This window comes from Amphiura filiformis, chromosome 4, assembly GCF_039555335.1.
Source record: "Amphiura filiformis chromosome 4, Afil_fr2py, whole genome shotgun sequence".
Classification (NCBI taxonomy): Eukaryota; Metazoa; Echinodermata; class Ophiuroidea; order Amphilepidida; family Amphiuridae; genus Amphiura; species Amphiura filiformis.
In genome coordinates, this window is record NC_092631.1 from 29,654,223 (window position 1) to 29,681,348 (window position 27,126).

Sequence of the window (27,126 nt, forward strand, 5' to 3'; positions counted from 1 at the left end):
AATCTGAAAAATTGTTATCCCCCACCCCCTCCCCGCGGCTCATAACTATTGCACAGCCCCTGATAATAGTGATATGAACTCGTTTCCCCACACTGTGATTGGTTATACATCCAGGGTTGTTATGTATACCCATGATCACTGTGACCCATGATATACCAGACACCGACCACAAAGACCACCGCCCGGCGTTACCATGGTTACAACTCCATGCATGGTACGGTACCAATGGTATGGACATCAACCACAAAGACCACCGCCCGGCGTTACCATGGTTACAACTCGATGCATATGGCTGCTTTCGGGCGTTCGGAGTTCATTTCTCAGCTCAACGACAGCGGTACATTATCGTGTCTTGGGACACGCGCGTGGCTCGTTGATCTGTACTATTACTGTGCCAAAATGCGCCCATTTGGCGCATTGGTCTTCGCTGAAAACCCAGCCATCGATATACCAAAATCGCTGTAAAGGTACCCCAAACCCGTGGCACATGTATTCCCGTATACCTTCAACCAGGAAGAGACCCCTAGCCCTCCCTCTGGAGGGGTATTATCTAGCTTTCTTTGAAATGTTATATTTAAAAAAATGAAGCCTGGCCACTTGAAATATTCTTTGAAACATTTTTGACTATACCCAATGACCCCCTTTTTGAAAAGTCATACCCGATGACCCCCCCCCTCTTTTTTATTTTTTAGGCGGCTACCCAATGACCCCTCTTTTTGGTCGCGGCTACCCAATGACCCAAGTAAAAGTGTTTGGATGCGAGCCGTTAGACCAATAGGCCTATAAAATAAACGCCGTGTCAGACAAAAGTCTTTGAACATGGCAAAAGTTCAAGTCAGCAAAACATCTAAATCCAGCGATGCTGAGGTCTTCATCAGTGCTCGGGCCCCAGTAAAAAATTAGAAATACTCGGAGACTCGTTTCTGATTTCGTTGCCATGGTTGCAATGACAACAAGTGCATGAATGCGTGTGTTATGTCGGCAACCACAAAGCCCCTTGCAATGTTTTTATCATGTTGGTGGTCTACTTTGGCTTTTATCACAGATTCTCAACACAGTTGAGAATCTGTGCTTTTATAGATTGACACGTGTTGCGTGCTCATATCAAGACTGGTTTTGTTGTTGTTGTGGATTTGATAAAACATAGTCCGACGAGTAGGACCTTTTATTTCTAAGTTACCAGAGTGTACTAGACTATACACATTTCACACTATGATCACTATCTCACATGGCGCAAGAAAGACGAATCGCGAAAGTCCAGTGACCATAGCTCCCCAGGACCTTTTATTTCTAAGTTACCAGAGTGTACTAGACTATACACATTTCACACTATGATCACTATCTCACATGGCGCAAGAAAGACGAATCGCGAAAGTCCAGTGACCGCGCCCCCCAAAATAAAAGCTTTTTTCGGGAGGAGCAATTAGTGGACTTTTGTGGTTAATCTTTCTTGAGCGATCAGAGTTAGATGGTTGGTAAACTAAGAAAAAAACAGGTCCTACTCGTCGGACTAATAAAACAAGTTAACAATTTTCTTTCATCAGAAGTGAACTATCCAAAACCAAACCATTTTCAAACAAAATCAAACTATATTTGATAAATCAAAACAAAACACAGTGATAAAACAAAATCAAACATTTCACAAAACAATCATCTATCTGAGATGACTTTTAACCAAAATAAAATAAAATAAAATAAAATGGTAATCTTTCTTTAATGAGTTTAAATTGAACGAAAGCAAACGAAATAGTCTTCTTTCTTTGATAAGTATAGAATCAAACCCTGTTTTTCTTTGGACCAGAAAAAATAATTTAGTAAAGGTAAAGCTAAAAACAATTTCATAAATATCGTATTTTAAACAAATCTTTCTTTGATGAGTTTGAAGAGCATAAGAAAATATGAAATCGTTCATCTATCTTTGATGAGTTGCAACAAATATGAAACAGTTTGCCTTTTGTACATTTATCTTTCACAGGCCTTCATTTTTGAGAATTGCAGGAGCTCTGTTAATCACTCTCCTGAGTTTACTAAGGTGCTCAACCAGGAGCTCAATCTTTTAATATCTGTATTATTAGAACGTACTCCTGAAATGTTGTTAGGAGCTCTCTGGTGCAATCGAGCCCCTCAAAAATTAAGGTCCGCTTTCTTCGTTGATTTAAAACAAACTATATAACACTATATTTTTATTAAATTTTGAGTTGAACTTAGAAACAGAACATTCATCTTTCTTTGATGATTTTAAAACAAACTACAAGTTTCATAATGAGTTTACTAAAAACAAGCGAATCATTCATCTTTCTTTTGACGAAAAGAAAGATGAATGATTCGTTTGTTTGTTTGTTTGATTCGTTCGTTTGTTTGTTTGTTTGTTTAAAAAACACTTTATCTGGGACAAACTCTTATCTCCATTCAACAGCTTGTCATCAAATTAAAGACTTGCGTGTTTACTTCTCTGAGATCATAACAGAATAATATGAGGCTACTGAGGAAATGACAGGTTCTTCAATACAATGTCAACATCAAGAAATTATTTAGTTTGAAAGTTCTCTGTGATATAAGACATGCACATGCGCGTGTTTATGAATAGCAAAAGTACAAGGCTAATTAGAAGATAAATTACAACATGGTTCTTCGTTAAAATGTGAAATTATAAAGGAAATTTTACAACATTTCAACATGGTAATAATTCATGATGATCTTTGTTGGAAGTTCACTGATATAATACACAGGCATGAGAATTTTCAGTTTAAAAACTGAATTCAGTTTTTTTTATAGTCAAAATTTCCGCAACTTTATTTAATTTCAGCCTGTTTTTGGTACTTTTTGCCCAATTTCACGCGCATTTTCAGTTTTTTCAGGTTTTTTTTAGGAAAGTGCAGTCTCATGCCTGAATACACACGTAGTCCTGCCCCTCCCCCCTAAAAAGTGACGGCAGGGTTTGCCACTGTTAACATCCGCCGATACAACTAGTACCCTTTGATGGTGCCCGTCGATAGAAGGAATTTCCTACAAGAAACCACATTGATTTGCGTGCTTTCGTATTCTCTAAACATGGTAAAAGCGGTAAAATGGCAGCATTAGCTAACCAATGGTGGCCCCGCTATTGCATGCTACGGTTTGTTGCTGCGTTGCTTCGTTGCTACGGACAAGCTATTCATCGGTATCATCTCAGAGATTATAGATGAAAAATAAATTAATAAATAGATAAATAAATAAGTTCTAGCATTTCCAGATGAATGGTAAATGCATAGATAGATAGATAAATAACTGCTTCGTTCATGTATAACTTTTCTTCAAGATTTTTCCAGTTTAAAACATTTAACGCTTATGTACTTGACTCATGCACCTGTAATCATTTTTGCTGCTCTGTATTCTTTATTACTAAGGGTTTTGTTACATCTTCCCCAAACAACATTGCAATTGCAATATTCAAAATTCATTACTCATATTCATTTATCTAATTGACACATGCATCTCTCTTTTTGGATGTTTTGATGGCTCTGAAAAGAGCCGTTTGGTTAATAATAGTGGCTATTGCTTAAAAGTAGAGACATCTGCGAGCTCTTCTAACATATGGCCTCTCTGGTTAGGTTGCAGCTTTGCCTTCTCCAAATCCTGTAGAAACTGCGTGGAGACCTCCCCATAACTGAGCGGTGCTACTTCATTCTGGAGATCGTCGAATCTTTCATCAAAGGGTACTAGTTGTATCGGCGGATGTTAACAGTGGCGAACCCTGCCGTCACTTTTTAGGGGAGGGGGCAGGACTACGTGTGTATTATATCACAGTGAACTTTCAACAAAGATGAATTATTACCATGTTGACATGTTGTAAAATTTCCTTTATAATTTTGACATTTTAACGAAGAACCATGTTGTAATTTATCTTCTAATTAGCCTTGTACTTTTGCTATTCATAAACATGCGCATATCTTATATCACAGAGAACTTTCCAGCTAAATGATTTCTTGATGTTGACATTGTATTGAAGAACCTGTCATTTCCTCAGTAGCCTCATATTATTCTGTTATGATCTCAGAGAAGTAAACACGAATTTTGATGACAAGCTGTTGAATGGAGATAACAAGAGTTTGTCCCAGACTGGACCATTTTGACCTCTGGATAACGCACGCAAATAAGGTCTTTACTAGCAAATGGGAGGGGTTGGACATAACCCCCTCTTGATATTTTGAAAAGGGATGATAGACCATACCATCATCCCCCCATGATGAGGTCTGTTTATGGGTTTCTGACCAACTCAATCCCATTGGTCATTTCGTTACTCTAAAAACATGCTAGGACCTTGTAGCAAATGGGAGGGGGTGGACATAACCCCCTCCCCCTCGCGATATTTTGAAAAGGGATGATAGACCATGCCATCATCTCCACCCCCCAATGATGAGGTCTATTTATCATGTGTATGGGTTTCTGACCAACTCAATCCCATATTTCATTTATTTGGTCATTTCGTTACTCTAAAAAACATACTACTTACTAGGACCTTGTACCGAACGTTAATTCAAAACGCTTTTAATGACTATCATAATTATGCTGGGCTATATAAAGATCATGAAATTTTTTAAAAATAATATTGAAAAATATTTTGTCAACACTTAGGGGTCTAAATAACATCATGTTTATAATGTTTTGCGGTAAGATTCCTAAAAAGTTTTTGGAATGCTATTTTCAGATCCGCTTTCTGCCAAACGCTTTTGTGTTTGTGCGTGAGATACGATGTAACTCGTGCCAAACAAAACTACATGTACTCATTGGCACAGCTAGCTAATGCTGCCATTTTATCGCGTTTACCATGTTTAGAGAATACGAAAGCACGCAAATCAATGTGGTTTCTTGTAGGAAATTCCTTCTATCGACGGGGCACCATCAAAGGGTACTAGTTGTATCGGCGGATGTTAACAGTGGCGAACCCTGCCGTCACTTTTTAGGGGGGAGGGGCAGGACTACGTGTGTATTATATCACAGTGAACTTTCAACAAAGATGAATTATTACCATGTTGACATGTTGTAAAATGTCCTTTATAATTTTGACATTTTAACGAAGAACCATTGTTGTAATTTATCTTCTAATTAGACTTGTACTTTTGCTATTCATAAACACGCACATGTCTTATATCACAGAACTTTCAAACTAAATAATTTCTTAATGTTGACATTGTATTGAAGAACCTGTCATTTCCTCTGTAGCCTCATATTATTCTGTTATGATCTCAGAGAAGTAAACACGCAAGTCTTATAGGAATTTTGATGACAAGCTGTTGAATGGAGATAACAAGAGTTTGTCCCAGACTGGGCCATTTTGACCTCTGGATAACGCACGCAAATAAGGTCTTTACCGTGTTCTTTACTAGCAAATGGGGGGGGGTCGGACATAACCCCCTCTTGATATTTTGAAAAGGGATGATACATGTAGACCATACCATCATCCCCCCCATGATGAGGTCTGTTTATGGGTTTCTGACCAACTCAATCCCATATTTGGTCATTTCGTTACTCTAAAAAACATGCTAGGACCTGGTAGCTGCGTGCCACACAAATCTACTCATTGGCACAGCTAGCTAATGCTGCCATTTTACCGCTTTTACCATGTTTAGAGAATACGAAAGCACGCAAATCAATGTGGTTTCTTGTAGGAAATTCCTTCTATCGACGGGCACCATCAAAGGGTACTAGTTGTATCGGCGGATGTTAACAGTGGCGAACCCTGCCGTCACTTTTTAGGGGGGAGGGGCAGGACTACGTGTGTATTATATCACAGTGAACTTTCAACAAAGATGAATTATTACCATGTTGACATGTAAAATTTCCTTTATAATTTTGACATTTTAATGAAGAACCATGTTGTAATTTATCTTCTAATTAGCCTTGTACTTTTGCTATTCATAAACACGCACATGTCTTATATCACAGAACTTTCAAACTAAATAATTTCTTAATGTTGACATTGTATTGAAGAACCTGTCATTTCCTCCGTAGCCTCATATTATTCTGTTATGATCTCAGAGAAGTAAACACGCAAGTCTTATAGGAATTTTGATGACAAGCTGTTGAATGGAGATAACAAGAGTTTGTCCCAGACTGGGCCATTTTGACCTCTGGATAACGCACGCAAATAAGGTCTTTACCCCGTGTTCTTTACTAGCAATGGGGGGGTCGGACATAACCCCCCCTCTTGATATTTTGAAAAGGGATGATACATGTAGACCATACCATCATCCCCCCCATGATGAGGTCTGTTTATGGGTTTCTGACCAACTCAATCCCATATTTGGTCATTTCGTTTACTCTAAAAACATGCTAGGACCTGGTAGCTGCGTGCCAAACAAATCTACTCATTGGCACAGCTAGCTAATGCTGCCATTTTACCACTTTTACCATGTTTAGAGAATACGAAAGCACGCAAATCAATGTGGTTTCTTGTAGGAAATTCCTTCTATCGACGGGGCACCATCAAAGGGTACTAGTTGTATCGGCGGATGTTTACAGTGGCGAACCCTGCCGTCACTTTTTAGGGGGGAGGGGGGCAGGACTACGTGTGTATTATATCACAGTGAACTTTCAACAAAGATGAATTATTACCATGTTGACATGTTGTAAAACTTCCTTTATAATTTTGACATTTTAACGAAAAACCATGTTGTAATTTATCTTCTAATTAGCCTTGTACTTTTGCTATTCATAAACACGCGATTGTCTTATATCACAGAGAACTTTCAAACTAAATAATTTCTTAATGTTGACATTGTATTGAAGAACCTGTCATTTCCTCAGTAGCCTCATATTATTCTGTTATGATCTCAGAGAAGTAAACACGCAAGTCTTATACTAGAATTTTGATGACAAGCTGTTGAATGGAGATAACAAGAGTTTGTCCCAGACTGGGCCAGTTTGACCTCTGGATAACGCACGCAAATAAGGTCTTTACCCCGGGTTCTTTACTAGCAAATGAGAGGGGGGTCGGACATAACCCCCGTCTTGATATTTTGAAAAGGGATGATACATGTAGACCATACCATCACCCCCCCATGATGAAGTCTGTTTATGGGTTTCTGACCAACTCAATCCCATATTTAGTCATTTCGTTACTCAGGGATGTAAGTTTTCAGGATTTTTACAGAATTCAGGTTTTTTTGTAGTCCAGATTTACGCAATTTCTTTTATTTTCAGCCCATTTTGGGGCTTTTTAGCCTGAATTTACGCACCTTTTCCCCAATTTTCAGGGTTTTTTCTTCAGGCTTACTTACATCCCTGGTTACTCTAAAAAACATGCTAGGACCTTGTAGCTGCGTGCCAAACAAAACTACTCTTTAGAACAGCTAGCTAATGCTGCCATTTTACCGCTTTTACCATGTTTAGAGAATACGAAAGCACGCAAATCAATGTAGTTTCTTGTAGGAAATTCCTTCTATCGACGGGGCACCATCAAAGGGTACTAGTTGTATCGGCGGATGTTAACAGTGGCGAACCCTGCCGTCACTTTTTAGGGGAGGGCAGGACTACGTGTGTATTATATCACAGTGAACTTTCAACAAAGATGAATTATTACCATGTTGACATGTAAAATTTCCTTTATAATTTTGACATTTTAACGAAGAACCATGTTGTAATTTATCTTCTAATAGCCTTGTACTTTTACTATTCATAAACACGCGCATGTGCATGTCTTATATCACAGAGAACTTTCAAACTAAATAATTTCTTGATGTTGACATTGTATTGAAGAACCTGTCATTTCCTCAGTAGCCTCATATTATTCTGTTATGATCTCAGAGAAGTAAACACGCAAGTCTTATAGGAATTTTGATGACAAGCTGTTGAATGGAGATAACAAGAGTTTGTCCCAGACTGGGCCATTTTGACCTCTGGATAACGCACGCAAATAAGGTCTTTACCCCGTGTTCTTTACTAGCAAATGGAAGGGGGTCGGACATAACCCCCGTCTTGATATTTTGAAAAGGGATCATACATGTAGACCATACCATCACCCCCCATGATGAAGTCTGTTTATGGGTTTCTGACCAACTCAATCCCATATTTAGTCATTTCGTTACTCTAAAAAACATGATAGGACCTGGTAGCTGCGTGCCAAACAAAACTACTCATTAGAACAGCTAGCTAATGCTGCCATTTTACCGCTTTTACCATGTTTAGAGAATACGAAAGCACGCAAATCAATGTGGTTTCTTGTAGGAAATTCCTTCTATCGACGGGGCACCATCAAAGGGTACTAGTTGTATCGGCAGATGTTAACAGTGGCGAACCCTGCCGTCACTTTTTAGGGGGGAGGGGCAGGACTACGTGTGTATTATATCACAGTGAACTTTCAACAAAGATCATCATGAATTATTACCATGTTGACATGTTGTAAAATTTCCTTTATATATAATTTTGACATTTTAACGAAGAACCATGTAATTTATCTTCTAATTAGCCTTGTACTTATACTATTCATAAACACGCGCATGTGCATGTCTTATATCACAGAGAACTTTCAAACTAAATAGTTTCTTGATGTTGACATTGTATTGAAGAACCTGTCATTTCCTCAGTAGCCTCATATTATTCTGTTATGATCTCAGAGAAGTAAACACGCAAGTCTTATAGGAATTTTGATGACAAGCTGTTGAATGGAGATAAGAGTTTGTCCCAGACTGGACCATTTTGACCTCTGGATAACGCACGCAAATAAGGTCTTTACTAGCAAATGGGAGGGGGGTCGGACATAACCCCCCTCTTGATATTTTGAAAAGGGATGAAAGTGGGAGCACGTGTGGCCGAGTGGATAAGGCGCCTGACTCATAATGCATAGGTTGTGAGTTCGAGCCCCACTCGTGCCAACGTGTTGTGTCCTTGGGCAAGGCACTTTATCCTCATTGCCTACTGGGGGATGTCACTGGTTGGGTTGTATTGGATGTTTGTATAGTTGTTTGCTTCAATGTTGCAATATTCGCGCTGATTAAGCTGCTGCCTGCAATTGCAAATTGCATTGTCTGTTTAGGTGTGTTTAATGTGCAATTCTAGCAATTTGACCTGCGGGTCACCATTAGAGTTTGAAATAAAACCTTCATTTTTTTTTTTTTTGATGATAGACCATACCATCATCCCCCATGATGAGGTCTGTTTATGGGTTTCTGACCAACTCAATCCCATAATTTGGTCATTTAGTTACTCTAAAAAACATGCTAGGACCTTGTAGCAAATGGGAGGGGTGGACATAACCCCTCCCCTCTCGATATTTTGAAAAGGGATGATAGACCATGCCATCATCTCCCCCCAATGATGAGGTCTATTTATCATGTGTATGGGTTTCTGACCAACTCAATCCCATATTTCATTTATTTGGTCATTTCGTTCCCGGGATTTCGTTACTCTAAAAAAACATACTACTTACTAGGACCTTGTACCGAACGTTAATTCAAAACGTTTTAATGACTATCATAATTATGCTGGGCTATATAAAGATCATGAATTTAAAAAAAAAAAATAATATTGAAAAATATTTTGTCAACACTTAGGGTCTAAATAACATCATGTTTATAATGTTTTTGCGGCAAGTTTCCTAAAAAGTTTTTGGAATGCTATTTTCAGATCCGTTTTCTGCCAAACGTTTTGTGTTTGTGCGTAGATACCGGTACGTGTAACTGCGTGCCAAACAAAACTACTCATTGGCACAGCTAGCTAATGCTGCCATTTTACCGCTTTTATCATGTTTAGAGAATACGAAAGCACGCAAATCAATGTGGTTTCTTGTAGGAAATTCCTTCTATCGACGGGGCGCCATCAAAGGGTACTAGTTGTATCGGCGGATGTTAACAGTGGCGAACCCTGCCGTCACTTTTTAGGGGGGGCAGGACTACGTGTGTATTATATCACAGTGAACTTTGCCAGAACAGTGTTAGAAATCGAGGACAAAATGATGTTAGTTAAATCTCTAGCATTTAAACACTTTAATGTCTAGCATTTAATATTTAAACATATGACCATGTTTTGAAATGTTCAATATCTACACACTATAGCGTTTAAATGCTAGTCATTAAACTTTTTAAACGCTAATCTGTTCTCGATTTCTAAAAACTGTTTTTGCAGCATCGTGTAGCTCGTAAAAACGAGTGTTTTTTGCTTTAAATCATCAAAGAAAAATTAACGTTTTCTATTAGTTCAACTCAGAGAAAGTAAAAATAGCCGAGTTTTGTAAATTTTGTTTCAACTCACCAAAGAACATGAACTGAAGGAAGATAAATGATTATGTTTTCTTATGCTATTTAAACTCATCAACTTTAACGATAACTCCTGCTTAAAATTGTATACGATAAGAGATATTTTCATTCATTTATATTCATTATTTTTGACATGTTAAGCTCATGTAAGAAAGAAGTTAAGCCTGCTACTATTAAAATGCTGCTGAATACAGTGCCCAGGCCCCGGGGCCCAGGCCCATGTAGATGCGTGTAAATGTTATAAAGTTTATACATAAGTTCCAACTCGTTTGCTTGAGTTCCAACTCATTAAATAATGATGAAGTTATTTTTCTGAAGTGGTGTTTGATCTTGTTTACTCGTTGTAATTTACGTTTCACTTCTGAACAAACAAGCATATAGCTTGCTTGATCAGTTTCCCATCCAAAAACAAAGCTAGCCAATGCAATGCGAAATTTGTAAGCACTCAATTGAACATGATTTAATAAGTGTCAATCTATAACGTTATTAAATCAAAACACTGTGGTTGCCGACACTAACATTTATTCGTGCACTTGTTGTTAGGGCAATTAAAAACACAATGTAGACAGAGTATAGAAAACAAGTGCAAATAATACTGCCTACTGAACAGATAAATCGGGGGCTTTTAGAAAGTTAAGTGGTGTAGCATTTAACCATTTTAAAAGGGCATTTAAGTGATCCACAGGGTAAATACTAGAACACGGACCTAGATCCGACAACGGATCAACGGATCCACATAAGAAATGGTAAAATCCTAAGTGTTGAATCATCCCCCCACTTTTCTCCAAAAAAGTTGAGATTTTTATAAAATCGAGGAAAAGTTGTCCAAATATTTCTTTAAATATACTGACACGTAGGCGTTTGCATCCAATTTGATACCCCCATTAGATATTATCGGGGAAGGGGATTGGGAATTTTTTTGAAAAAAAAAGCTTTGCCCATTAGTGAGATGAAAAAAATCCCTACCCAACTCTGTATAAAGGTAGGAGCCTATACATTAAAATTGAAAAAAAAAAAAAAACTTACGCCACAAGGGCGGCGAAAAAAAATTGCCCACAAAGCAGCCAAAAAAACTCTCTAGGCCCCCCCCCCATAATATCTAATGGTGCATCCCTTTATCAGCGCATTACACCGTGAGAAAATGCCATCGGATGCATTGCAATAACCCTCAAGTGAGTCTACAGATATCCCTGGTTTAAGATGGACACGCCCTATATGCCCTAATATGGGTGACTTTGACGCGCGCTATTGGTCTTTCTGCAGACCCACGTGGTGCTTTTTACGTCACTGTAATAGTGATCAGTACTGACTTTTATATAATCACGTGGGCGATGGTGGGGAAACCCCAACAATATTGCAAGATCATTAAATCACACAAGAGACGGGAAAATTCAAATGTTTACTGGATAATAAAGCTTTAATTCTGAATGAGTTGCGTCTTTTCTCTTTCTTGTTTTTCATCATGATTGTGTACATATCAATTTCATCATTTATAACATCAATAACAAAGCAAGGAAATGCATAATAAAAAGAATTAAACATTGTGTGAATTAAAACATGGTGCCGGTTTATTTTTCCCTTTTTCATTTTACAATGTTTTGGCATCCGTGTTCATGGTATTAGGCGGCATATTATAAAATCACAGAGTAAAAAAGTCACGCGCGTGTGTGTGGAAACATAACAAGTTAATAACACGTGGGAACATTTAAAGCTTTAAAAACATGCCGGTATTTTACAACCAAAAATATGGTTTACATGTCATTTGAATCCCTTGTCTATAAGAAAACAACATTGCATGTAAAATAACAGCAAAATATTCCAAATCATCATGCTATGGAATTAAATCAGAAATTTTATACAACGCGATTCTTTTCCCCTTGTCATGCTTTTGGTTATTTTTGTTATTTAAACCTTAAAAAATACAAACAACTTTCAAAAACCTAAAATATATTGTGTCAAAGTAGAGAAGCATCCCAAATAATGCCAATATTTTGGTAAATCATTAACATTTCAAACAAAACTAATTTATGCATAAATATAAATATTGTACAACTCTCTAAACCGAGTGCTAAAAATAGACTCGTTGATGTGCATACCTGGATGCACGTGGCGGAAAGATCTAAGACATAGAATTTGCGATAGATGTGTGCTCATGCAATGTCTTAGATCTTTCCGCCATGCGCAGCCTCAGACGCGTGGCACGGCGGCAAAAATCAGAAACAAATTTTGTGAACAACATGCACTGTAAACTCACGAACTGAACATAAACATTTTAAACAAGAAACATGAATAAAAGTAAACATTAAAATTTGTGTTTCAAACGAAAATAAAATTCAGAAACTTAACACAAACAACCAAACATTTTAATTATTTCAGTATTATGTCGAAAAGGGGAACACTTGCACTTGTGGTTTAAAAACAAAATTGGATAATTGCCCGCGTACCATTTATTTTTGACGAGGGGTTTTGAAGATCAAAACATGCATTGTGCATTTCACGTGAAATATCTGGGGCGTCGCGTCGCCGACTACCATACACCCTGGCTATGCACGGTGTCAGGGGAGCTGAACTTGCGTAAAGCAAGCTTGACTTTGAAAGGCCATCAACGCAAAAAATAAAAGTTAAAATACACTTTTATGATGATTGGTTGTTTATTTCATCTATGGTGAGTGGTTTTAGTCAATTTTAGAGCTATACTTTAAATTTGAAATAAATAGGAGCGATTTTAAAATGCCGAGTTTTGGGGGTATTTTCGGCCCGCCGCGTGCGGTGTGTGTATCCCTGTATGTGAGTGTAAACACAAAGGGCAAGCAGTCGTTCAGTCCCAGTGTACAAGAGGCTTCGTTGAGTCTGTCTTTCCCTGGTTGAGTTGACCATAATTACATTAATTACACAACAATTACGTTAATCGTCATCTTGTTTGGTTTTGAGTACATGCACTTAACAGAACAAACACAACGATATTGATTTTGAGACAAGAATTCACAACACGCTACAACACGATACACGCACGCGATCTCACGCGATCACACGGAAGACCACGGGTAATTTGCGAGTTGTATCTCCTCGACCGACATCATGCCTCCCAGGCGGATTACAACGCGCATTCAACCGCGATCAGTAATTCCCACGCGGGAGTTTTGCGTGGAAAAATTCGCGGGGCACGCGTGTTTTGGTCACTTACACGCGTCAGGTACTGTATCTGTACTGAATCGCACCTGTTCACCATTTCATGTACCATAAAACAACTGTGTCTGTGAAAACAACGTTTCAAAGTCTGGGGCTGCTGCTGCCATGAGGGAAACCTTCACATTGCTGTGATATATCTATAACTTACACAAAGCCTATATCAGTATGTCCTAAAGTGTACTTACAGCTATCTGTACTGAATCGCACCTGTTCACCATTACATGTACCATAAAACAACTGTGTCTGTGAAAACAACGTTTCAAAGTCTGGGGCTGCTGCTGCCATGAGGGAAACCTTCACATTGCTGTGATATATCTATAACTTACACAAAGCCTATATCAATATGTCCTAAAGTGTACTTACAGCTATCTGTACTGAATCGCACCTGTTCACCATTACATGTACCATAAAACAACTGTGTCTGTGAAAACAACGTTTCAAAGTCTGGGGCTGCTGCTGCCATGAGGGAAACCTTCACATTGCTGTGATATATCTATAACTTACACAAAGCCTATATCAGTATGTCCTAGAGTGTACTTACAGCTATCAGTACTGAATCGCACCTGCTCACCATTACATGTGCCATAAAACAACTGTGTCTGTGAGAATAATGTTTCAAAGTCTGGTGCTGCTGCTGCTGGCAGGGTGAACTTCACATTGCTGTAAGTAAACAAGCATACATTGATAACATTACATTCCTTGGTCAGTAGATGTGGTTTATCTTGTAAGCGCTAAATTGACAACATTACATTCTTAGTCAGTGAGTACAGTTTAGCTTGTAAGCACTTCATTTCATTAGCTCCTGGGTGTCTTCTATGACACAATTGAGGAGAGTGGTCGCCTCGCTGCGGAACAAGCTTGTCAAGGAGCATAATAGGATCACAGTATATTCACGCAACAACTGAAGTTGAATACAAGTTTTGTTCATTTTAAAATAGGGGAGTTTTAACAGTACGGTAATTAAATACACTAGTGTTTATTGTAGGGGATACCGACTATGCGTTGGCATCCAGTACTAAAATTACATGTACTGGACCTCAGTCCTGCCTAGATAGATCCTCTATCACATGATAGAGGAGAGTAAAATCAAAAATTGTGTTGAATATAAAAAAAGAACAAATGATAGTCTTAGGGATATAATAAACCAACTGATGAAATCGTTAATTATATCCCTAAGCCTATAATTTGTTCATTTTTTTTTTAATTCAAACTTTTTTTTGGTCCATGCATGAATTAGATTCAGGATTTTCTCCACTTATTTGTCAGCTCCTGTAGAACTGAATATCTAGATGCAAGGCAACATTTCTTCAAATGTTTAATGTACCGGTACACATTTAAAATTTCGTAAATTAATATTCATCAGTCCCGGCACATTACAAGTCAGTTCATATTCTGCCATACAAAACTTGGATCCTGGATTGCCCTTTCTGCCTGCATGCCTGCCTAGGTACTTAAATTACAAATTGCAACCACAAAATGATGTTATCCCTCCTTACTGCAGGCCAATATGTGAGCAAGTTGCTTGACGCACACATATGTACCATGACTATAATTATATTTCTACCATGGAAATGATTCTACCAACATTGAATGCACAGCTAGCCAGCCACTCCCTTGCTATACCACCACTGTATTAAGTACTACGGTGTGCATAAATGCTTTCGGGCTATTTGCAAATTAAATGTGTATGGTGGCATTACTTAATGCCTTATCTACTGTGTTTAATAAAATGTTGCATAAAAATGTTGTGTGAGCCAATTATATTGGTTGAAATCCATATACCCCCTATGGAAGACATGACCTTTAAAATCTCCCACACAGGGAGTGTAGATTTCAATTGGGGTAACCTGAATGGGGGACTTCATTTGAAGGGGGGCTCCATTTGAAATTTACACTCCCTGTGTGGGAGATTAAGGTCATGTCTTCCATAGGGGGTAAATGGATTTTAATTGGAATAGCTCAATGAGCATGTTTTAGTATTTTTAATGCTTGGCTTCCATCTTTCCTTTTAACCTGAATTTATTTTCTCCTTATATCTTTACCACTACTGAGTACTGACATCAAATTTAGTTGAAAACAAGTAACCACTTTTATTTGGCCCATTTTGAGAATACTGGCAAATTTTACTCACCCTAAATTTTGCAACTGATTTGTATAAATTTGTACAATAAAAGATATAGCAGTGTGGTCTAGCCTAGCCTGTCAGTGCTTTCCAATATCTGAAGAAGAGTAATGTGGGTAAATGCTCAGTTTGCTTTAATTTCCTCCCATTTAAATCATCCCACTTGATGATCAAAATGATGATTTTGGCAACATCAAGTGAAAACTTGAAATTTTTCTCAAAACCCAAGTTATAGTCCTGGAATACATGTATGTTTTGTTCATATGACCAGGCCAGCGGGTCAGTTGCCTGATGAAGTCTGATGGTATCAGACGCAGTGTAGCAAGTTGAAAAAGTAGGTTCCAGTAAAAGATTGAATTCAAAACCTTGTGATGTTTTGTTTACTTGAGGCAGTATGAACAAAAATATAGTAGGTCATAGTAATACACATAATATGTGATGCGATCAAGCAAAATCAGTCGGAACTCGGAAATATAAAATTTTCAGTTTCTTCTAGGATAGTAAAAAGCATTTACAGAGCTGGATTTTGCAGAAAACCCCATTGAAATTGAACAACCAGTTTCAAAGATATGAACAATTAAACAAGAGGAAACAAAAGGAAATATTTCCTTTGCTTGGCTTTATATCAAAATCAATATTTCCGAGTTCCGACTGATTTTGCTTGATCGCATCACATATTTGCTTCTAAAGTATCCAAACTGTTGGAGCAACTGAACTCTAAACTTGGAATAAGAATTGCTTGGGTGATGGGCAGGGACAGGCGATTTGCGCGGAACTTTTCTCCGCGCAATCTCCGCGCAATTGGCTATTTTTTTCCTATGGGCAGGGATACATGATTTGCACTGAAATAAAGTTCCGCGCAATCTCCACGCAATTTGCTATTTTTTTTCGCGCAAATCGCCTGTCCCTGGTGATGGGATTCAATGTGAGGGAATAAACACCATGTGTTACAATCAGAGTACCAACCTTTAAATTAAAAAATACATAAGGCAGCACACATGTGTTGCACCTACATGTAAACTCTTCATAAATGCTAACTGTCTCTCCTGTTACACACTAGAGCAGTCATAAGTGTGCTCTCTAAAAGTGTTGAGGGCACAACTATGCAATTCATAATGGGCAAGGTATGCAGTAAGCAGCATAGTGGGACATATAGAATGACGCTATTTAAGGGATCTAAAATGAGCGTTTATTATGCGTTTCGACAGTATTTTTGTGGGACATGAGAGCACCTCAGACCTATCGAATTGCATTCTGAATACTGAAGCATGTCTTTCTGATATCAAATAATTTTCATTTTTGAAAATCACAATATAATACAAATTTTATGACAAATTATAAAAATTTGATATTTTTCAAATTTTGATATATAACAGTCCTCGAAGTAAATTATATAAATCTAATGATATATTCTTAAAGTGTATGTAGCAGGGAGGAAAAGCCGACGGTCAATTGAAAATTTTGACCTTCCATATTGAAGATATGGATTTTTTCCCAAAAAGACCTAATTCTTTTTTGGTGTTTTGGGGAAAAAATCCATATCTTCAATACTGAAAGGTCAAAATTTTCAATTGATCGTCGGCTTTTCATCCCACCTACATACACTTTAAGTATAAATCATCAGATTTATAAAGTTTACTTCAAGTACTGTTAAATATCAAAAATATCAATTTTAATGATTTGCCATAAAATGTGTATTAAATTGCGAATTTCAAAAATCAAAATTATTTGATATCAGAATGACATTCTTCGTATTCAGAATGCGATTCGATATGTCTGATGTGCTCTGATGTCCCAAAATAAATACTGTCCAAACGTTCATACCCCAGCCCTTAAGCTCAGACACCCAAATAAGCTACTCCCTATCGCAGCTGAAAATTCCTTCTAAAAGTTGCCTAAAAGTGAGCTGAAAGTGGGTCTAATCTCTTTGCCAAAATTTACTTATCTGCCCAATTGTATGGACCTTTGTACTTTGTACTTTGCAAGAGTTAGGTCGCGACCCTGGGGTAACTTGGGCTACTACTCTGCAGGCCTTGTCTTTTGAGGCGAGCAAGAGCAATCACTCGCCATCACTCGCCTAAAATGAAGCTGAGGAGAGCTTTTTATCACTCGCCTACATTTGGTGAATAATAATACAAGTGATTTAAATCACTCACTTACAGCTCACCTGCCAAGTTTTGAGGAGAGTGATTCGTCACTCGCCAGCAATTTTCAAAAGACAAGGCCTGACTCTGAAAAGTTTTGGCAACACAGTACTGGTAGGAATGTTGCCAAAGTTAATCTTCCATTCAACACTACATGTAGCAGCTCAGAATTTAACCTCAGAAGATGAGTTTGTGTACCCAACCCATTCAAAGGTCAATCTATTATATACAGACATATATGAGGGTCATAACTGTGTCCTGGGAGATGAGCATGTTTGCCATCTAATGAATGCATATTGCTATCTTCATCATTTGCATCATCTACAATTTCAGAACAATTTGCATATTTTCCAGATATAGCTAGAAATATTTGTCTACATGCTCGTACTGTGTTACAATTCACAGGAAATGGAACTGTCAGTGTCACAAAAAGAATTATATGAATTATCTATACATTGACATTCTGCCTGGGGCACTTAAACTCAATGTGTTTACATCCAGGAATTAGCTGGAAAGAGTAGCAATTCCTACATGTACATCATGGATCACATTTGGGGTACCAATAACAGACGCCTTTGCTAAACGATAATTCTACAATTGACCTGCGTTCACCGTTTATTGTAGGAAATTCAATAATGGTGCTGTATTAAACTTGTTTTCACCCCAAAAGTGGTCAGATAAAAGGTTAAAATGGTCAGACCATACCATATCAAGGAGGGCTCCCACCCCTCAGATTTAATGACCCTGTGATACAACACACAAAAATGTACAGACATTTTTTTTACTTTTGACAAATTGAGTGTGCAATTAGTGTATACAAGGTTTCAGACCTCTCTCTCTCTCTCTCTCTCTCTCTTACAGGCTCCCAAAGATGAAATTTTATTTAAAGAGCAGCTTTTGGGTCCAAATTTATACCCCTACTACAATTTTAAATGGCTGCCACAGAAAAATCTTTACAGACCTCAAACTTGCAGGTTTAAAAAACTAGGCGGTTACCCGTATTTGGCGGTTCTCGGCTGTCGCGATTACCTGGCTGATGGGGACTGTACTCACCAAGTTTTATGCCCATAGGACCGTTTTTACTAATTTGACCTCAGATGATCCCTTGTGACCTCGAAATGACCTTCCAAAATTTGGCTCTAAATGTTGACTGTACCCACCACGTTTCATGCCCATATGACAGTTTTTAGTAATTTGACCTTGGATGACCCCAAAATGACCTTCCAGAAATTTGACTCTAAAAGTTGACTGTACCCACCAAGTTTCATGCCCATACAATAATTTTTACTGATCTGACCTCGGATGACCCCTGGATGACCTCGGGTGATCTTGGCCCACTAACTGAAACAAACTTGTTCTGTCTGAGGTCCAGATGCACCCACCCACCAAGTTTGAGGAACGTATGACCCTAGTCTCTGAGAAAATAGGCGGAAAACAGTTTTTACTAATTTGACCTCAGATGACCCCTGGGTGACCTTGACCCACTAATCAATACAAACTTGTTCTGTCCTAGGTCAAGATGCACCTACCCACCAAGTTTCATGCCCATATGACAGGTTTTACTAATTTGACCCCTAGATGACTTCGGTGACCTTGACCCACTAACCAATACAAACTTGTTCTGTCCCGGGTCAAGACGCACCCACCCGTCAAGTTTGAGGAACGTGCGGCCCCCAGTCTCCCAGAAAAACAGTTTTTACTAATTTGACCCCTGGATGACCTTGGGTGACCTTGACCCGCTAACCAATATAAACTTGTTCTTCCTCATACCAAGCTGCATCCACCCACCAAGTTTGAGGAACGTGCGACCCCCAGTCTCCGAGAAAAGAGGCGGACAGACAAACAGATGGACAGATGGACAGATTCTGGTGAATTATAGTAAGATTTCTACAGCTAAAACATATGAGTGAAATATAAAGTAAATCTGAGAGGGTCTGGTGGGAGCCCTCCTTGATTTCACAGAAGGTGGTATTTTCACATGAAGTAGGTCAGTGTTGTATGTAGGAAATGTGAGAGCCTGCTTGAGGATGGAATATGTCTGACAGTATACATGTGACCCCCTGGGCATTCTGCAACTAATATAAACCTGGTGAAAAAAACTATGGGAACAATAAGAGACATTTCATCTAATGCACATTTAAATTGTAATTATCTTTATTTACAATCACTTACAGAATTGCCAGTACCCCTAAAGAATGAAGTTGAGGATCTAGTGTTTCCAAGACGACATCCAGACCAGCTGCATTCTTTCTCAGCAACTCAAGATTCTTGTTGATTTCTTCACATAGTTGAGCAAAGTTACCTGTACAAAAAATAAAGAAAACATCATGTTCTCTTACTGTTTTATCTTTCATACAATTTATTCCCCAGATAAGCTTTTTAAGCTTATAAAAGTACCGGTAATTGCAAAAAGCCACAAGTCTTACTCCTTTGGTCAAACTGTCAGCAGAAAAAAAAGTGAGAGATTCTCACTTGGTCTCGTAAAAACACTTCACAAACATTTTCTTTTTCAGAGCACTCTATGTGATTGTGGCAAGATTTCAAAAACTGCCCCCTCCCCCGGACCCACAGAGATTGGGGTTAGGGTTAGGTTTTACAATTACAATTAGGGTAGGGGTTAAGAGACATGGTTAAGGGTGGTGGCCTCTATTCAGAAGTTGCTCTCCATTTCATATTGGGATCTATAACATTATTTGAACCATTTCCCATTCCACACATTTTCCCCTCTTTCCAGACAACCTGTACAATCCAATTTAGATGTAAACACCTGCTCCCATCCAGCCTTGTATAATTCTGATATCATACTGCTACATAAGGCCATCTTAATTTAATAGTTTGTCTCAAAGCCCACACACGCATTTAGTTAAAACACCCGTTTTTGTGCATTATTTCAGCTGAATTTAGTGTCCAGTCAACAATTTACCAACATTATATTTTAGTTCACGTTCAAGATTTTAAGACACCCTGTGGAATCCAATTTAGATGTTCCTACCAAGCCAACACCAGACACCTGCTCCCATCTAGCCCGAGTCAATTGATTAAATATATAGCTATACTACGCTATACCAAATTGACAATATCAACTACACAGCACATTCTATAATGTGTACCATTTACAAGCTGCTCACGCTATTGTCTGCCATCATAGACAGTTTCTACTAGAATGTTACAAATTTAATGAACGAGAAGGTGATATAATGGGCTATTCCGGGTGATACCCATACACCCCCTATGGAGGACATGATGTTAATCTCCCACACAAGGGGTGTAGATTTTAAATGGAGCCACCCATTCAGGTAACCCATTAGAAATTCACACTCCCTGTATGGAAGATTAAGGCAATAGGGGGTGTATTGATTTCACCTGGAATAGCCCAACTCAGCATACAGCTACATCGACCTATATAATATCACCTCAACACATTAATCATTGAAGTCACTGACATTTAAGGATTTTGGAAGGTGCCTGAGGTACCTGAGGTATACCATATAGCAAAGGTTGGGTTTATTTTTTTACTTAACTTTCAAGTAAAAAAAGCATCATTACTTCTATAAGTTCTATTGTTTCTCCTGAATTTTTAAATAAATAACCCACTGTTTTTGTTTCTTTGCTTTGTTTTGATATTTTACCATGCCACATTACAATCAGAAATCATCAGTCTAAAACTGGTATACAGCCTGAGATTTTTGCACATGCATATTTCCATAGCAAGAAACCATTGCATGTATATTCCACTACCTGCTGCAAGTTTGTGTTCCCCCGTGTGTCTGCTCAAAGGATTAGCATTGTTTGGGGGACTCTGTTCTTCTTGCCAACATTTCACTGCAATGTATTGCTGCACTGGAAAAAACAACCTGCAGCAAAATCGCTCTCAAGTTTTGGCAAAACACTGAACCACTGGCCTAGCCTACAACATGTAGGTCTTCTTTTCAAATATTTGTGCACTTGGTTTAAGCTCATATTATTTTGAATGAGATCAGGTGGCACACGCTTTACATCGTGAGTTTAACTACACAGGGAGTACAGTATGCCAAAAAGTAATCTTGCCTTTTAGTTAAATTTGCATAACTCACCGTCCTCTAAAATAAAAAGGAACCTACCATCATCAAATGGTAAACAAACAAACACATGCATAGCAAAGACAAAGTCCGTAAGAAGAACTCCAAATTATCCGGTTGATGATGCAGCATTTCTTTCATCAGAAACCCAATCAAGAACCAAGCATCTACTGTACTTGTTTTTAAAGTGCCTGTAACCCTACCCTACCATGCTACTTACATATGAGCACATGTCATTTCTCCAAGTCATCTCTGGTACAATCCACATGATTATTTTTTTATTCCAGATTGCTGTGGATCAAACCAAGGCTCATACAGTCATATGCAATCAAATGGCCCGCATGGTCGAGAGCTGGTCCTAAACAATAGTAATGCCCGGCAGCTTTAATGTGACAAGCTGCCCCCAATATCATGAGGCAGAACTTGCTCTAACATGCATTTTGAAAGTTGCCTCGACCACCAGGTAGCTTTGCCACCCCATCTTTTTTTTTTTTTTTGTAAATAGGGACAGGCGGTTCCAGATAGGCGTTCCAAGATATGGATCATGCACACCATGCACAGTAAATATGCAGGTGAGATAATTCTTTTTTTTTTTCCCTATTTTCAGCATTTTTTTACAGGTTGACCCTAAGTTGCAATAAAGTTTATTTGTTATCATTATCAACTGTGACAATACTTGCCCATAGTAAAAGAGAGCACAGCAAAATGTTAAAGATGTTGTAGTAACCTCGGTTTACATGTACTATTAACCACCTTGTCCTGGGAGAAATACTTGGAAACACATAAATGTCACACTCCTGTTTTGACAGCATGTAGAAGGATCAGTATCAAATATGACTGTCTTTTATCCAAGGCATTTTTATTTTATTCTATAGCATTTGGCTTAAAATATGAAGCATTCAATATTAGATACATGTATTTAGACCTTGTATTTAAATTTTTGACAATTTTCATAAAATTTTGCCTTCCCCCCCCAAAAAAAAAATTCCTGGTTATGACACTGACTTGCTATTAATGTGTCTGTGTGGGTGCGGGAGGCTGGAGGGGAGCATCAACCACTTGTGTGACCAACAACTGCAAGCTGTTTTAGACCCAAAGCACAACATAACATTATCCATACCATACACCACTATTTTCATTTTAAAAATTGTATGTGGAAATTACTGAAATGAATTAATCCACTTCAATCTGGGACACAATATGCCATGTGTGTATTTCATCTCTGCGTGTCTCTCTCATGGTAGCCAGCTAGACTCCTAATGGTGTACCAGACGATAAAATCACATCAAATCATGCCTAATGCTACATGGCTTTTAATCGCAATGTCTAGATCGTGAATCTTATCACATAGTTTTGGCTTGCACTTCATGCTAATATTAACATGTACCACATTTAAAGGTGTATTTTATGTAAATGTTTTCTTTTTCAAGTATAGGCTTACATACAGTTTTAATTATTATGTACTTATTTGATGTGTCTGTGTGCTATGTTTCAGATGACCAATCAGACTGATTTTGTGTCAAACTTCAGAAAATGAGCTTTTCCTTCTTAAAAGCCAATGAGCATTCTCCATATTATTTAAAATGAGAACAAGCCTAAGCAAAGCAAAACATAAAATGCAGCACATTTCTGACCTTGGTACATCACATTGGGTGTGAGGACAGTCACCATCTAGGCGATGTATTACTATGCTCTAAAAGGTTTTTTACCTACAGTTGAACATAGCAGTATGCTGGGTTTTTTTTAAACGCATTGTTTGCTATCTACTGAAGATAACAGTGTGCTGCTTTTCTAGCAGTATGCAACTTTTCTTTTTAAAACACAAGATATGCTATCTGATAGCAGTATGCTTCTTTTCTCTATATTACATGTACAAGGTTTGTTATCTACTGAAGATAGCAGTATGCTGCGTATCCCCATATTACAAAGTTTGCTATCTACTGAAGATAACAGAGCGATGTGTTTCCCTATATTACAAAGTTTGCTATCTACTGAAGATAACAGTGCGATGCTTTTCTCTATATTACAAGGTTTGCTATCTACTGAAGATAGCAGTATACGGATTTTCTCTATTACAATGTTTGATATCTACTGAAGATAGCAGTAAGCTGATTTTCTTTTTAAACACACAATTTGCTATCTACTGAAGATAGCAGTATGCTGTTTTTCTTTAACCCGTGGTTTGCTATCTACTGAAGACAACAGTGCACTGCTTTTAACACATGGCTTACTATCTACTGAAGATAGCAGTATGCTGCATTTCTCTATATTACAAGGTTTGTTTATGTTATCTGCTGAGGATATCAGCAGGGCATAATATAACTGGTATCACATCGCATTTGCTACACAATCTAGCCAAATTGCTATGCAATCACACAGACTAACGGCATTGCTATACATGATTATTGCTATACCAAATAAAACATTGTCACAATTTTGCTATGCAAAATTCTGACACTAAATTATGCCTTGGATAGCAGTATGCTGCATTTCTCTATATTACAATGTTTGCTATCTCCTGAAGATAGCAGTATGCTGTATTTCTCTATATTACAATGTTTGCTATCTCCTGAAGATAGCAGTATGCTGCATCTATATTACAATGTTTGCTATCTCCTGAAGATAGCAGTATGCTGTATTTCTCTATATTACAATGTTTGCTATCTCCTGAAGATAGCAGTATGCTGTATTTCTCTATATTACAATGTTTGCTATCTCCTGAAGATAGCAGTATGCTGCATTTCTCTATATTACAATGTTTGCTATCTACTGAAGATAGCAGTATGCTGCTTTTTACAAAGTTTGCTATCTACTGATGATATTGCAATGTTTGCTATTATTAAAATGAAAATAGCAGTATGCTGATTTTCATTTTAAACTCAAGGTTTGTTATCTAAGAAAGCAGTATGCTGACTTTCCTCTATATATTACAAGGTTTGCTATCTCCTGAAGAATTCAGTATGCTGCATTTCTCTATATTACCAAGTTTACTATTCACTGAAGATAGCAGTATAATGCTTTTCATTTTAACACAAGGTTTGCTATCTAAGAAAGCAGTATGCTGATTTTCTTGGTAATCAAGGTTTGCTATCTACATAAGAGGCAGTATGCTACTGTTCTTTAACAAACAGTTTGCTATCTACAGAAGATAGCTGTACCAGTATGTTGTTTTTCTTTAACACAAGGTTTGCTAAGAAAGCAGTATAGTCCCAAACAAAAATGTTTGGTAGACTCATAACCGGTGCGAGCTTACCTTTCCGATGTTGATTAAGATACTTCTTGCATCGATCCCGAGATGCGGAAAAACCAATAGTCATTTTGTCCCACATAAATGAATAAATAACAAAAAACCCCCGATCCCCCGGTGGACTCACCCAAAAGGTGACGTCACACCATATGATCGTCCCTTATCCGACTTGGGATCCCCTACTCGGACCAAACTTGTAGGGGTGGCGGGGTCAGGATAATCAACATCGGAAAGGTAAGATCGCACCGGTTATGAGTCTACCAAACATTTTTGTTTGGGACTAGACTCAGTAACCGGTGCGATCTTACCTTTCCGATGTTGATTAAGATACTTCTTGCATCAACATCTGAAAGATCGATCTAGCAAGTAACCGGCGGATGGAGGTACAAGATTGGTCAGCATCTGATCAGGGATCGGGAGCGGGGAACGATGGTTTTCGCGAGGTCAGAAAATATTTTCCCCAGCGGTCGGGAAACAAAAAAGACCACGCGATCACAGACATAAACCTCCTTACTTAATAAGTTTGGTGGTTAAGAATAGCGACACTGGTTCTTACCATGCTGAGTATTCTGTATAGTCTGAAAACCTGGTACCCGTACACCACCGTATTATGATCGCCCGAACAATGTCCCGGTAAACCTCCGCCCGTCTCTGATTACTAACGTAAACGGAAGTATCGTAGAGAAGAAGCGAAGGTGGCTTCGGGGACACCGCCTGCTAGAGCTCCTCAAGGGACAACCGAACGGTATACCCAAGATGATGAGATAGCTCGTGTCGAGTGGGTCGTGGACGCGAAACCTTCGCGATCCCCGGACCCCACCAACACCTGGATGGACCAGCCATTGCGACAGCGGCTGGACCGAAAGGCTCTGTAAGGGTGATGAATGCGGTCGTGAGTCCTCGCAAGGCTTGTGTTCGAAGAAATAGTGCTGCAGCGCCTTATCGGACACCCCAGCCTATCTTTGGCTTCAGCAAACCTTGCCCAACCCTGGGGATTGGAGAGGGACGAATGTCGGTATGCACCGCGCCCGTTCGTAGTCACGAGAACAGAGCGCCGAAACAGTGTCGCTCCAGTGTTTGTGAACACGGAAGCTAACCTCGAGACCGTGTGCAACTCAGCACCGCCGTCCCGAAGCCAACGCCAAACCGGAAAGCCATCTTGAGAGTTACGTATTTAAGCGTCGCTTTTGACGGAAGGTCAAAAGGGTGACCCTTAAAGTAATCTAAGACTGTGTTGGGATCCCTTAGGAGGATCACTTTCCTTTTGGTAGACACTGTTGAACATACCGTCGAGGCGTAGTCTATTAAGGTAACCTTCGGCTATGATATTCGACTCGTCTCGAAACCTCGTTGAATGGTTAGGACAGCTGACTTATAGCTGGCCCCAGTGGCCCGCTGAAGTCTTGCTTGGAACTTTTCTGTCAGAAACTCCGGAACTAGCAGCACAGAGGTTCTAGCGGAGAGCTATTTGTCTCATTGCACCAAGCGTAGTATGGAGCCAGACTCTGGCTATACGTGCGGAGGGTAGAGTTCCGTCTAGCCCCGGCGATGAGAAAAACAGCTTCTGATGAAAAGTATCCCTCCGCTGCGTGTTCCTGGTAAGGGCCATGCAGCTAACTGCAGGTGCTCTAGTGATAGACTGGGTACCTCCGCTCCGGGCATCCGGAGTAGATCTGGTACCTCGGGAGTGCCAGCGGCCTTGCCGCTAGCAGAATGACAATGCAGTCTTCCCACCCGATCTTGGCCACCACCCTCATGAGTAGTGAGATCGGAGGGACTGCATAAGCTGTCATCCCTCCCCAGTCTATGGACAGAGCGTCCACGGTGAATGCTTGGGGGTCCGCGACCCTTGAGCAGTACACCTGCAGTGGATGATTGCGATGAGATGCGAACAGATCTTTCGAGGGGTGGTACATCCCCTTGAAGATCGTCTGAGCGACCTGCGGAGCAAGGGACCATTCTGCTGGACCCGACACCCTTCCTCGTGACAGATTGTGCACGAGGATGCTGGTGACGCCCGCGATGTGTATCGCTCTCATCGTAATCTGCCTGAACTTGCACCACCCTATCAGGTGTCGTGCATGCAGGCTCAATCGTGGTGGCCCGGAGTCCCCTTGTCTGTTGGGGTAGGCTA

At 39.0% G+C, this 27,126-nt stretch overlaps 1 protein-coding gene across 2 annotated transcripts in view; it reads right to left on the reverse strand.

Moving 5' to 3' along the window:
• LOC140150780 (COP9 signalosome complex subunit 3-like) overlaps positions 1-27,126 on the reverse strand; it is a 60,588-nt gene that overhangs the window by 17,333 nt on the left and 16,129 nt on the right. Inside the window, exons 2-4 of one of the 2 annotated variants that reach the window (XM_072172897.1) lie at positions 19,860-19,989; positions 13,985-14,081; positions 13,607-13,628 (exon numbers count right to left, since the gene is read on the reverse strand). In XM_072172897.1, the coding sequence (XP_072028998.1) occupies positions 13,607-13,628; positions 13,985-14,081; positions 19,860-19,989 (249 nt within the window). Of the gene's footprint in view, positions 1-13,606; positions 13,629-13,962; positions 14,082-19,859; positions 19,990-27,126 lie in introns of both variants that reach the window. The other variant, XM_072172895.1, reaches the window with a different exon arrangement.